Source organism: Polyergus mexicanus, unplaced genomic scaffold (genome assembly GCF_030449975.1).
Source record: "Polyergus mexicanus isolate NDT 795.1 unplaced genomic scaffold, iyPolMexi1.0 SCAF_11, whole genome shotgun sequence".
NCBI lineage: Eukaryota > Metazoa > Arthropoda > Insecta > Hymenoptera > Formicidae > Polyergus > Polyergus mexicanus.
Window position 1 is genome coordinate 5,208,736 of NW_027223331.1, and position 12,854 is coordinate 5,221,589.

General features: G+C 30.4%; 3 protein-coding genes across 7 annotated transcripts in view; 1 reads left to right on the top strand and 2 right to left on the bottom strand.

Moving 5' to 3' along the window:
• The first annotated feature begins 424 nt into the window (after positions 1-424).
• On the top strand, positions 425-2,726 carry LOC138937559 (uncharacterized). The gene is made up of 2 exons (XM_070303936.1): positions 425-607; positions 795-2,726. The coding sequence occupies exons 1-2, from the start codon at positions 527-529 to the stop codon at positions 1,914-1,916; spliced, it is 1,203 nt and encodes a 400-aa protein (XP_070160037.1). The 5' UTR covers positions 425-526; the 3' UTR covers positions 1,917-2,726.
• Positions 2,019-6,481, bottom strand: LOC138937815 (uncharacterized). The gene is made up of 9 exons (XM_070304455.1): positions 6,287-6,481; positions 5,570-5,716; positions 5,235-5,463; positions 4,992-5,162; positions 4,610-4,740; positions 4,194-4,300; positions 2,449-2,726; positions 2,185-2,344; positions 2,019-2,112 (listed from the first exon to the last, which is right to left on the bottom strand). Exons 1-9 carry the CDS (start codon positions 6,479-6,481, stop codon positions 2,019-2,021), a joined length of 1,512 nt encoding a protein of 503 aa, XP_070160556.1.
• Positions 6,482-7,797: 1,316 nt separating this feature from the next.
• The window catches only part of LOC138937445 (janus kinase and microtubule-interacting protein 3-like), a 36,889-nt gene continuing 31,832 nt past the window's right edge, over positions 7,798-12,854 (bottom strand). For 2 of the 5 annotated variants that reach the window (XM_070303749.1, XM_070303747.1), the window contains exons 12-14: positions 11,395-11,975; positions 9,874-10,011; positions 7,798-9,559 (exon numbers count right to left, since the gene is read on the bottom strand). In XM_070303749.1, coding sequence (XP_070159850.1) covers positions 11,730-11,975 — 246 coding nt within the window. In that variant the 3' untranslated portion in view covers positions 7,798-9,559; positions 9,874-10,011; positions 11,395-11,729. Of the gene's footprint in view, positions 9,560-9,867; positions 10,012-11,394; positions 11,976-12,854 lie in introns of those variants that run through there. The other 3 variants (XM_070303750.1, XM_070303751.1, XM_070303748.1) reach the window with 3 other exon arrangements.

A 12,854-nucleotide genomic window follows, 5' to 3' on the forward strand; every position in this document is an offset into this window, starting at 1 on the left:
AACTAAAAAATTAATTTAATCCATATTGCATATAGTAATTTGACAGCATTAGCACATTACTGTCCCGGAATTTTGAAATTATTAAATAGTTTGAGCAATAAATCATACGATCAAACTTTAAATTTTAACATTCAAGATAAATATATGTTGTACATATTGAGTTTTGTGTGTGTGTATACTGACTGCAGTGTGTAATTTGGCTTCTTATTGATTTTGATTTGCAACATGAATCAATTGCGCGCGTTTATTTACAAATCCATATAGCAATAGGTAATAAAGACGAGATGCGTAGGATATGCCAAGTAGATTGTAGGAAAAAAAGGTAAAGAGAGGGAGTTAAAGAATAGAAAGAGAAGGGAGGACTAGGAGAGTCATAGACTCATCCTCGCGATACTTTCACTTGAACTTCTTCTATCACAAAGTAGAGATCTTCTAGACGCTGGGAGCGGTACTCTTATTGTACTTTTTATGGAAAATCGAACTCTCTTGTGTAATATCCTTTAATAATTCTAACTTTTTACAAAAAATGGTGTTCTATTGGATCTTACAACCTTACTTTCTACTATGCGCAATATTCGTCGTCACTGTTTACACTGAAGAAGTTTTTGTAAGTGATAAGAACTTAAAATATTGTTACGCAATATTATGTTATCTTAGATTAGGTCTGCAGATCAATGAACCATCAGAAATGAAAAATATACATTTATAGAATATATTACATCATCTCGATTTTTAAAAATTATGAAAAAATAGGTTGCTTTTAAAGTGCATAATTCAATTATTATTGTTTGTAGAAAACCACACCGCCAAATGTTTCAACGAATTTTTCTTGTCTTAATCGGCCTATCGGATTTTATGCCGACGTTGAAGCAAATTGCAAAGTATATCACACATGCGATGATCATGGAAATAAATTTAGTTACCGATGTCCCGAAGAAACGGCTTTTCGGCAGGATGCCTTAATATGTGATCATATTCATCTCGTTGATTGTCGAGCGATCACTTATCAATCAAAACAATTTCAAAACGAAAATAGCAATAAGGAAAATATGCACACGATGCCTTTGATAAGATCACCAACAGTATCCATTGATTCGCTCGATAACAATCGACAATCATTTTCACGTTCCTTCAGAGTGATTCAACAACCCGACAAAATCAAATCTAATAAAGCCGAGTCTGGTTTTGTATTCAGTGCAAGTATATTTTTAAGAGATAAGATACAAAATCAAGCTGGACAAATCACCGACACTTGCACGACATGCAATACTAATTCGAAGAATCGCACGACAGTTTCCACTTCTCGATCGCTCACCGAGCAGTTCAGTTCTTGGAATTCACGTAACGACAAATCAATCCCGCCAAGAGAGTCATTACCTTCATCGTCATTGGAAACTCGCGCTTTCGCGCGAGACAAAAGCGCCGTACATCTTAATCGTTCATTCGAACCGATTGCAAATTCTTCTCTCGTGAAAACGGTAGCACCAGAAGATAATCAGCGTTCGCCTGCTCTGCATGAAAAGTCTTCTTCTTTGAGTTACAACAGTGACTATCGTCCATATTCAGAGACTCTAAGATCGATCCAGGCTAAGACTCATACGCTCAACATAAAGTCCACCACGGAAATATCTGTACATGCTTTGACGCTCTCTTTAAAACCATTGATGCCAAATGAATTGGAATATGATCCCTACTATCCCAAACAATCGACATCCACTGAGGCATACTACACACCCAGCAATCGCAATAAGGTCACTAACGCTCGTCTTTCTAACCAAGTGCCGCCGATAATCGCGCACCCTGATTTTTTTGAAATCCCATCTATACTGCCTGATCTGAATATTTTAGAGGATTTGGTCGATCGCCGGAAATTTTTTTATATCCCGCGCGTAAACATCAAGTCGATGCATCGTTAATTATTTAAAAAAAAACATTTATATTTATAATGTTACGTGCAAAATAATTTTCTTACAAAATAAATTGTGTATTGTTTATGATTTATCTTACCTAAAAATGATCTAATAAATATAATATTGAGTACCACTCGATGACTCGGTGACCTCAAAAGAGCTTCCATCTCTTAAAGCGGATGATACACGAGTCGCTATCATGCTGAAAGAAATTATTGACGTTAATTTTAAATGAAAAATTTAATTGCATTATATGTTATCAATGTTGTATTACCTGCTTGAATGCCGATGCCAATGCTCTATGAAAGGTGTTAAAAATCTCCCTGCAATTTGCTGAATATTGATTAAACCTCGAAATATCTCGGTTAATGTGGTTACTATTATATTTTTATTGTAATATTTTGCTTGTAAGCGTTTAATCTCTGACGTGAGTCCTAAAAGTAATTATCCATATATGTAATGCACGTTCCATAGATAATATATGCTAAATTAAAAATATAGACAATTAGCAACGAAGCTAACAGATCTATTTTCTCACCAGAATATGAGACTGTGATTGGTAGTAACCCTTGCCAAAATTTTGTTTTCAATGAACAGCGACACTTTTCTAGAAGGTGTCGAATATATTTATTCTCTTGTTTGAAAAATTGAATATTTTTTTGTAACTCTTCAACTTGCGTTTGCAGTTGTAGTTGTATAACTTCTTTCCTCCAACGATCAATATTTACATCTTTTTTCAACTTTTGCATATCATCATGCATCTTCGAATGCAACGTCTGGTTTGAGCTCAAATAAAAACTCAGTTCTTCGAGTTTACTGAAAAATATATACAATAAAAATATTATTTTGTGTAATTGTAGCTGTTCATTTTAAAAAAATATTGTAGAAATACTGATTATACAGAGTGTCCCATGACTTAAGATCCGTACATTAAGGGCGTATCATTAAAGTCATTTAGAGTTAAAATTGTTTAATAAACATATTTGTAAATGCTTCCTAACAGAACTACAACCATTAAAAGTTGATGTAAATATTTGAAACATTTTCCGTCGGTCTGGTATTGTTTACATTTTCTGTCAGTCTAGTGTTGTTTACATTTTCTGTCAGTCTGGTATTTACATTTTTTTCAAATTAGTAAAATGTCGTTTTTAAACGAAGATTACACCGATATTTATTTTATGTATGATTATTGCTATGGTAGACGATAGAAGAGATAATTTTGAACAGAATTTGTAATACATTTATAAATAAACAAGTTAAATTAAATATCTTTTTTCTTTCCTTTTTCAAATATTTACATCTCTCCACTTTCAATGGTTGTAGTTTTGTTAGGAAGCATTTACGGAGATATGTTTATTAAACAATTTCAACTCTAAATGACTTCAATAATACGCCCTTAATGTATGGACTTCGAATTATGCGATACCCTGTATACGAATGCTTTAGTATATCTATATGATAATTTCACAGACACCATATTGAGTAGAGAAGTGTTATATACAGGGTGTCCGACAAGTAAATGATTAAACGGAAGGTGGAGGTAGATTGGGTCAAACTGAGTCGAAAAGTCCTGAATCATTTTTTTTATAACGCTTAATAAAGGAATTATTATTGAGTAAAGTTTGGCCAATCAGCGCCAATCTTTAGCCGAGCACACGACTGATCAGACTTTACTCAATAATAATTCCTTTATTAAGCATTATAAAAAAATTGGTTCAGAACTTTTCGACTCAGTTTGACCCAATCTATCTCCAACTTTCGTTTGGTCACTTACTTGTCGGACACCCTGTATAAGTCTTATTAGTGAAGTATATACAAATTTTTATATTTTTCAAGTTTTCGACAAGAACACAAGTCGGCATTAAAAAAAATTGACAAAATCAAAATTCAATGTGAAGATATTTAAAAAATGTACTTTGCAACTGCCGTATTCCTCTCCATATTATTATGAATAAATATGAAAATTTTTAAATGTCCGCGTCATCAAAACTTGATCTCACTGAAATTATATTCACATTTGATATTTAAAATATAATGAAAATTATATAGTTACATGATATTAGATGCAATTAAATTGTCAATATACTAATTATGGCTACCATTTTACAAAGCGTAAGCAGCTTATCTTTTCGCGACATAATTTTATAACAATTTAGACGATAATAACTACACGTGGCGTTTGTTGGGTTAAAATTGAAAAACTTGATATTTAATCAAGGTTTAATATAATAAAGAAAATAAAGATTCTACGTTCGAACAATATTTTAATATGTGTGTTGATACTGTGAATACGTTTTAATAAGATTTTCTTTGAGTATAGGCAATGATATGATGGAGACCTCGCTTCTAGTTTCATCTTTCACAAGCAATCCACACGCGCATGGACAGAACTGAAAAATAATTCCGTACAATTAATTATACGAAATCTTTTTATTTTTCAATAACTATTTATTATGTTTTACCGAGACAGATCTAAATAAAATATGAAGTAAAAGTTTTACAGAAGGTTTCCTATACCATATCTATATTTCAGTTTCACAACAATTTTTGACTATTTCCACGTTAATTTTTTTGTTTACAAAAGTGAATTAAATCATCAACATTTTTTGAAATATAAATAATGAGCTTTTATGAATTATCGATTAACAAAGTTTCAATGTACAATTTTCTTAGCATAACAAATAATAAATTAATATTACCATTTCATGAGTAAGCGTTGATGCATCTTGAGTAGAGGAAAATGTGGGCGATACGTATGTAATTCTCGAATTTTGCTGTGTTATCTTTGTTGATTTTAACGTCTTGCTGACATTATACTTGTGTTCACTGTCTGTATTGAATATAATAATCACATAAATCAGTATAAATCTATTATCTCTATTGATAGAGGAAAAGAGAGAGAGGGGGGAAGGAGAGAGAGAGGGAAAGGAGAGTGAGAGGGTGAAGGAGAGAAAGAGGGGAGAGGGGAGAGGATGAGAGGGAGAGAGGGAGAGAGGGAGAGAGGGAGAGAGGGAGAGAGAGGGAGGGGGGAGAGTCCGCTGATATTTTTTCACTTACAGTATTTTTTTTCTTTTAACTTACCAACATGTCTTAGCACTTGAGTTATATTGTCATGTTTTTGCTGAAATTCAGCTCGACATATTTGGCAAGTGGTTCTGTCAGAAGAAATTCGTCGTATGAACAATAATTTCGATTTTAATTCGCTCTCAATTGTATCAATCGACTGGGTTTTCGAAATAATTTCTTGTTGTCCTTTTGTGAATACGTTATTATTTACTTTCAGAAAAACAATCAAAAATATTTTCAAGGATAAAAAATCATTGCTACCTTTTACTTTTTCAGCAGATAAAGTGGCTTTGTACTTGGTCATTTTTAAAAAATCATTAAATGCCTTTAGCACGATGTTATAATCGGGATTATGATCCTTTCTTTTTTTATCAAACGCAAACTTCTCCGATTCTTCCGATGGATTCTTTAGGTGAAGCGCAACGCCACAAAGTGCACAAACCGAGGAAGGTGTGGTCGCAAGTATTAATCTTGATTCATTATGTTGCTAATGATAATTACCCTCAATTATAAAATTATTGATTTCTTCTAATTATTTTTTATCTTTGTCATGCATGCAACACAGATGTACTTTAAAATAAAGCGTTCATTACTTGATCCTCGTATTGCCTTGATTCGGAATAGCGTATTTGGGAATCTGGGCCTCTCTTCCATCGCTCTTCTATATCGTTTACGATCAACTGTATCAATCTTATCGCGGATTCCTTAATTGCTTGTAGTAAATCGTGGAGTGTCGCGATCTGTTAGCAATTCATTAATTTCCTTTAATGTAGGATTAAGTAATATTAAGTAATTATTGAATAACTTAAATAATGCAATTCAAAAACAATTCAATAGTAAAAATATAATTATTATTTTTTAATAACTAATGCACAAAAATTGGCGTTCTAGATCTGTGCGAATATTAAAAAAGAGAGATTTTCTACATTATTTTTAATAATATTATATAATTTTTAATGTTAAAAAGAAACGTCCATTATTTACATTAATTTACGCATTATTTCAATTCTTTATTATTTAATATATTATTATAAAATAAAACAAATTAAATATTACACATAATAGAAAATGAAAGACACGTTGTTTCATTAAAGCCAATTTACGAATTTCAAGCAAACTCAATATTTACATTGCCATCTTTTTGCAACAATCTTTAACAATAATTATTAAACTAACGTTTAATACTAACTATATATGTCTTTTTCCTTTTTTAAATTAACATATAGAAGTTAAAGAGAAACTTTATTCAAAGAACTTGTTAATATTCTATGTTGAAAATGCATATAGATACAAGAAAATGTATCACCTACTTGTTGATCATGATCGCCAAATATGTAAGGTCTTTTTAATTCCTTACAAAAGCGATATGCAGGACAAAATTGCATTTTAGATAATGAATCCGTTGATGGATCACGATTCATTAGCACAATACTTTGTTTCGATGAAATCCCGATAGTAAGAGGATCGTGCGTGGCGATATATTTTCCATTGCGTGTCATTTCCATCGTTTCTAATCTGATGTAAATTCAACTTAATCTAAAGTAATAGTGGCGTAATATAGATGGTAGTTTGCTCTCGAAGGAACAATGACCAACGACGAGTCCTGATAATGTCGAGCCATTTTCACATATGTTGATTTTATGCTATGTCATTTTTTATGCCAATTTTGAATATCCAGTTGCATCATGAAATTTGAAACTCGACAAATTTTATCAAGTTTTATTTTCGATGTTAGTGGCATATTTCAAGATGTAGTTAGTTATTCATTCATTAACCTAGTTTCAATTTTTTATTAAAATTTTTGTATAAATGATGGCTGATTTCTCGAAAAAGCCAGTAGCTGCTACAATAAATGCCGATATAAATAAATCTGCGAATGAAATCATTAAATCCAATAAAATAAGTTATTGGAAGCAAATGCTAAAGAGCTACGAAAAAAGAAACGCCTCATTGGAGAGAAAACGCAGCGCACTCGTCGAAAGAATACGTTTCATGGAATGTACATCTTTGCTTGTGGGCGCTGCCGCATCCGCCGCTTATGGCAAGCGAAAAATTTTCGATGAACAGTCAAGAATCCTCGAGAATACGTCTAAATCCATTGCTCAAAAAACTCCATAGCTATGTTTAATAAAGTATTACAAAGAACAAGACAATTATTATAAATAAGAAGTGAGTATTTGCCTAAAATGTGATACAAATCTAATAGCATGTATGTATGCACATATAAATGTCACAATAATAACATAGTGTATATATAAACTAAAATTTATTGTATCTTATAATTTTCCAGATATCTATCATCATTTTTCTGAGGTAACAATACCTAGTTTTGCGATATATTCTCTGTACATTCACACTCTGCAAGAAAGGTCCATATATGTATGTTTCCTTTCTCTTGTATAATTTCTATCCATATATACAGAAAAAATAATAAGAAGAATAATTGAAAAAGAGAATAATAATTTCTTTAATGAGAAAAATTGCCCACATATATAATTACATATAGACAATTTGTTCTTTTTCTCTCTCACTTCTTCAAATTTTATTTTTCCTTAAAAAAAGAAAAAGAATGTAAAATTTATTTTTCTCATTATATTTTCTGTACATACATTACATTTTCTGGACAAAGATTATACAAGAGAAGAAAACCATATTTTATAAGAAATATTTTATATATAATAATTTATATTTTTTATTATATATAAACTTTTTTCCAGATTATTAGAAGCTTATTCTTGACATGCGTAAAATGAAAACAATTTTTAATTTATATTTTTTATTTTAAAAATTAATAACTTAACAATAAGAGAAAGAGAAGAAGTAACGTAAAACAGATAAACAATTTTATTTGAGATAATGTTTCTTATAGACACACGTATGAGAAAAAAAATCAACTTTATGATACGAAACGATCCTGAATGAAACAAGCTTGTTCAGGTTCTATTAAATCATTTCATGCTTTAAAAATTTATAGAGTAAATACAGTAAGCGCGCTTAAATATACACACCGCTTACAAAACCTTAAACTTATCTATCTATCAAGATCAAACATGCTAAAATAAAGCATGCATATTATGTTCAACACGCGAACAAAAAAGTAGAAGACTAGAGACACATTCGAATATATATCGCATTAACATATATATATATATATATGTATGTATAAATTATGCATATCTCTCCGTTCGTTAACACAGATAACTTTTGGAAACAATCACTATGCTCATAATAGAGTTCAGTTTGAACCATTTAATTTGATATATGTTGCTTCCAAAAGCTATCTGTGTTAACGAACGGAGAAGTACGCATAATTTTTTTTATAATAATGTAGATATTTTGATATGTTAAAAATTGTAGCGCTGTTTGAAACAAATACAATAATGTATGATAAAACGTAAATATTTTATATATACGAGTTTCATCGACTTGAAATATCGCGGCTATGCAGTTATATATATGTATATATATATATATATATATATATATATATATATATATATATATACATATGACCTTGCTCGAAGAATATATATGTGTGTGTGTCTGTGTGCCAACATATACGCATAGTACACATCATTAATTTTATATATATATATATTTATATAATTATATGCATACATATATATATATATAATTAATTAATTAATTAATCATAATTAAATACGCAAGCAGGCGTATACACGTACACATACATTTTCTTATATAAAGGCACACATGAAAACTGAACTTAATTTTATAAGATTTCGTTAAAATTCATGATAGTATTGAATAATTTCAATTACAGTTGTTTTGTTACACTCCATATATATTCTAATTTATCATGTAAAATTGTCAAAACAGTTTTAAAAAATAATTAAAAGATGTCAAGGCATGCGAATTAATTCCTTGAGAAATTATATTCCCTATGATATATACATACTTATATAATTAATTAAATAATTTTTCGATAATCGCTGCTATAAATAGATATAATCTTTGTTTACAATGCGAATGACACTGCACAGACATATTTTTATTAATCATTGAATGCATACCAACATCACTAATCTATATATGTATTAATTTCCAATAGTACACGCAGAGTGTATATCATATTCCATATTCGCAAAATATTGTATATGTCATATTCCATATTCGTTTTTTTACACGACATCTTTCTTGTCATTTTAAATTTAAATTTGCTTTTAGAATATATTTTTATTCAGTATATGTAGAAAACACATTGCGCATTAAGAGATACATTTGATACATCGGCACACGAACATGTCTGTTTAGTGTGTTCATTGTCATTCTGATTTTTCTTCGGGCGTATCTTTATTATAAATATTTTAAAACGTATATAAAATTATTTCGCAATTATTCTTTAATTTACGCTCGCGTGGAAGAGAGTTTTTAATTTACGGTTTATTTGGCACTTGATTTCACAGCTTGTACGAAAATGTTGATCGTGATATGAGGAGATGAAATAACTCTGCCAAACCAAAGGGTCACCAGAGTTCATCCGCAAGCGCCCTTGTTTCTTTTTAGAACGTACCATTTCTGATCGTTACTTGGGCATACCAAGCAGCGCCAGCCGTATTGTCCTAAAAATGAGAACAAATCATTGATACAGAAGTATATCGACAAACGGTGCTTGTAAGCAACGGGAATCGAATAAAAATTATTAAATCAGTAACATCTCAATTATGTATAATATAATATAATAAATAACACATATGCTTCTTATTTTGTATGCTTTTATTCTGTTTGTAAATGTGATATTACTTAAATGCGTAGACTTAAATTGATATTATTTGCAACATTTATTTGTAGAGTCCGTATTTAGAAACATTAACAAAGCTTATTACGGTTTGCTCTTTATTAATATCTTAATAAATATTTAAAGACATTAATTTACCTCATTCGTGCCACAAATTTTCCCACGAGTTTATTGTCTCTTCCGTGAAACTCGTGGGTGAATAAACGGGATCTGAAACGATGAGAGACGAAGAAAAGCCTTTTCTCATTTTTATTTCCAACGAAAGTAGATCATTTGCTGCAAAATATACGTATGATGAAGCGATATAATATTGTTTCTCACACAGCGAAATCTTCTAATTATATTACAGCAATCTTGCAAATTATACAGTATAATGTTGTAGAGAGATATTGTAAAAGTATTTGAAATTGCAAAATCCCGAGTGCAGGGATATCGTAGAGTGCAGGGATATCGTCCATACAGCACAGAACATTGCAGCGACATTGCAACAATATTGCAACATTGTAGCAACATTGCGGCAATGTTGCAATGTTGCTGCAATATTGCTGCAATGTTCTGTGCTGTATGGGCGTAGAAATATTTCAAAAATATTATAGATATATCATAATATAATAAATATTGTAATCTTAAAATGAAATATTTTTATAATGTTTTTTTAAAGTCTATTTCTGTGTTGTATGAATCTTAACTGTTTCGTTATTGAAAATGGCACATATTGTTAAATATTCATTATATCTATTAAGAACGACTGTAAATAGTATAAAATTGATTTTTTTATTCGAAATATGCTGTTATTATGGCCAAATGTGACGAAAAGGTTAAATAATATTGTTAAACTTTGATGCATATTCTTTTCTCAAAGCAAAGCAATACGATTTTAATTTTAGACGAAATTGCCAATCATTAATACTATTATATTATACTTTTCCGGAAATATGTCCGTGCCATAGCGATCAATTTCGCGTGAGACAGATGAAGAAAATAGGAGAAGAGAAGCATAATCATTACCATCACCAACTAATATTAAGCGTATAATATATGTATAATATCGTATAAACCATAATCATACAGTGCTATTATAGTCCAAATAACAAGTTAAAATATTTTAAATGTCTGGATAAATATTTTCTAAATATATAAGAAACGAAAGTAGAAGGTATATTAAATTTGATACTCTTGAAAAGACTCATAATTATTATAGCATTAAACTTGATTTTTTCCGATTTAATTAAAAATGTAAAGCTTTTAACAATATAATGTTACTTTCTTATATTTAACTATAGACATCATAATTAAACAAAAAAAATTTGTCAAATAATAATCACATGTTAATATAATAAAATAATTTTATATTACATTATATAATAATCTCATAAAAATTTTTTAAGTTAATAGTTTGAATATTCTTATATACAAAACGTTTAAAAGATCAAATCAATAAAATTAAATTGTTCACAAAAGGATTAAATGATTATAAGTGTAGCTATACGAATTGAATGGCTCTAAACTTCGTTTTTTAGGATCAGTTCAGGCTCTAGTTGACAATTTTCACAAATCATTGGATATTTTATATATATATTACTCTCTTTGATACTCTTTTCCCCGAATCAAATACAAATGAACTCATTGCTTGACTGTCTCATATACATATATACGTACGTTCAAAGACGTAAGGTAGATATGTGGTTGGTTAACTTTTCTTCTCCTTCTTCCCCTCACCTCCTCATCATCCACACTTTTTTCCCACACACGACCTCGGTCTTCTTCTGTTCGCCGTTGTTTCTCTATCGCCCGAAAGAATTCCCACAGCTTCTCTTCAAAACTGCACATTAACTCGGACAAACACTAGTTTTCATTTATGACGCGAGCATAACTTTTTTCGATATGAAAATGAAATTACAGCAGAAACTCACTAGACGTTATCGAGTCTTCTAGATCACACCCGTCTTACTATAGTTCATTATTAAAAATTTCATATAGCGCGGCCGTAAGAGCTATACGCAAATTTCCTGATATAAGACCAACGGATAATTTTTTCGCTCAAAAGAAATATCAGGAATGAACCTGACGTTTGCCATTCTCGCTGTTTTCGCGGATCTTATTTCGTGCTCATTATTCTTAATTTGCCTTCGTCTAACCTTCTTTTCTAAATCGCTTTTGGTAAGATTAATAACGACCGGTTCTTCGAGTTCAGGATATTCCACTTTGTCTTCCTTCTTCTTCTCCTCTAGAGATATAAGCTATAAAACATATATAATGATCAATATTTACATCTCTTATTTTAAATAAAAAAATTGTTTTTGTTATACAGAGTTTTCCTAAAACTACCGTACTTCCTCTTAATGGCAGATTCCTTAGAACATTTCAAGACAAAAATCCTAATACAAAGATGTTTCTCGAGACTATAATAGTTTTTAAACGGGAAGCGATTATATTTTACGAATGAATAAAGCTGAAATTTTGTGTGCTCAGGCACGTCGAAATGACAAGTGAGAAAAGTGCTTCTATGAATCTCGCACCTTTTTTATGATATTATGATTATTGTATAAATTTACCATAACATTGTCATTATATGTTTTCCCGCTTTTTTACGCATTGCATTAGTACATTCTTTTTACGAATGATGGATGCAAGAAGGCATCTCAAAAATGATTCAAGTAAAAATTGCGACACGTTTCAATTTCAGCTGTCAAAGTGGTCGATTAATGTTACCATAAAGGTGTTTATTATTTCGCCGTACATGAGCGCGCGAAATCTCAGCCTTGCCATTTGTAAAATATAATCGATTCCTGTTTAAAAACTATTATATCCTCGACATTTTTGTATTAAAATTTTCGTCTTGAAATGTTTTAAGGAATCTACTATCAAGAGGAAACATCGTAGTTTTAGGACACTCTGATATAAATAAATAGAATTAACACTTTGCCAACCGCTCAAATTACGCCTGGCTAAGCGCTGGGCATCCCGTTTTTCGCAAAAGCTGGTGGACAAGTCTGAATTTAAATTTCTACAACTTTTACACAATATGAGGATTAACAGAACATATAACTTGAAAATAAATTCCTTGTCATATTTCTCTCTCTTTCTCTTTCTCTTTGCCGCGCATTGAAGAATTAAGT

What these genes read in the sequence shown, in the direction of transcription:
- LOC138937559 (XM_070303936.1), top strand. Translation starts at nt 527, where the DNA reads ATGGTGTTCTATTGGATCTTACAACCTTACTTTCTACTATGCGCAATA. An exon ending in TTTACACTGAAGAAGTTTTT is followed by an intron (nt 608 to 794) that starts GTAAGTGATAAG and finishes TATTGTTTGTAG; the next exon opens with AAAACCACACCGCCAAATGT.
- LOC138937815 (XM_070304455.1), bottom strand. Translation starts at nt 6,481, where the DNA reads ATGGAAATGACACGCAATGGAAAATATATCGCCACGCACGATCCTCTT. An exon ending in CAAGGCAATACGAGGATCAA is followed by an intron (nt 5,464 to 5,569) that starts GTAATGAACGCT and finishes AATTATCATTAG; the next exon opens with CAACATAATGAATCAAGATT. An exon ending in TGGCATCGGCATTCAAGCAG is followed by an intron (nt 2,113 to 2,184) that starts GTAATACAACAT and finishes AATTTCTTTCAG; the next exon opens with CATGATAGCGACTCGTGTAT.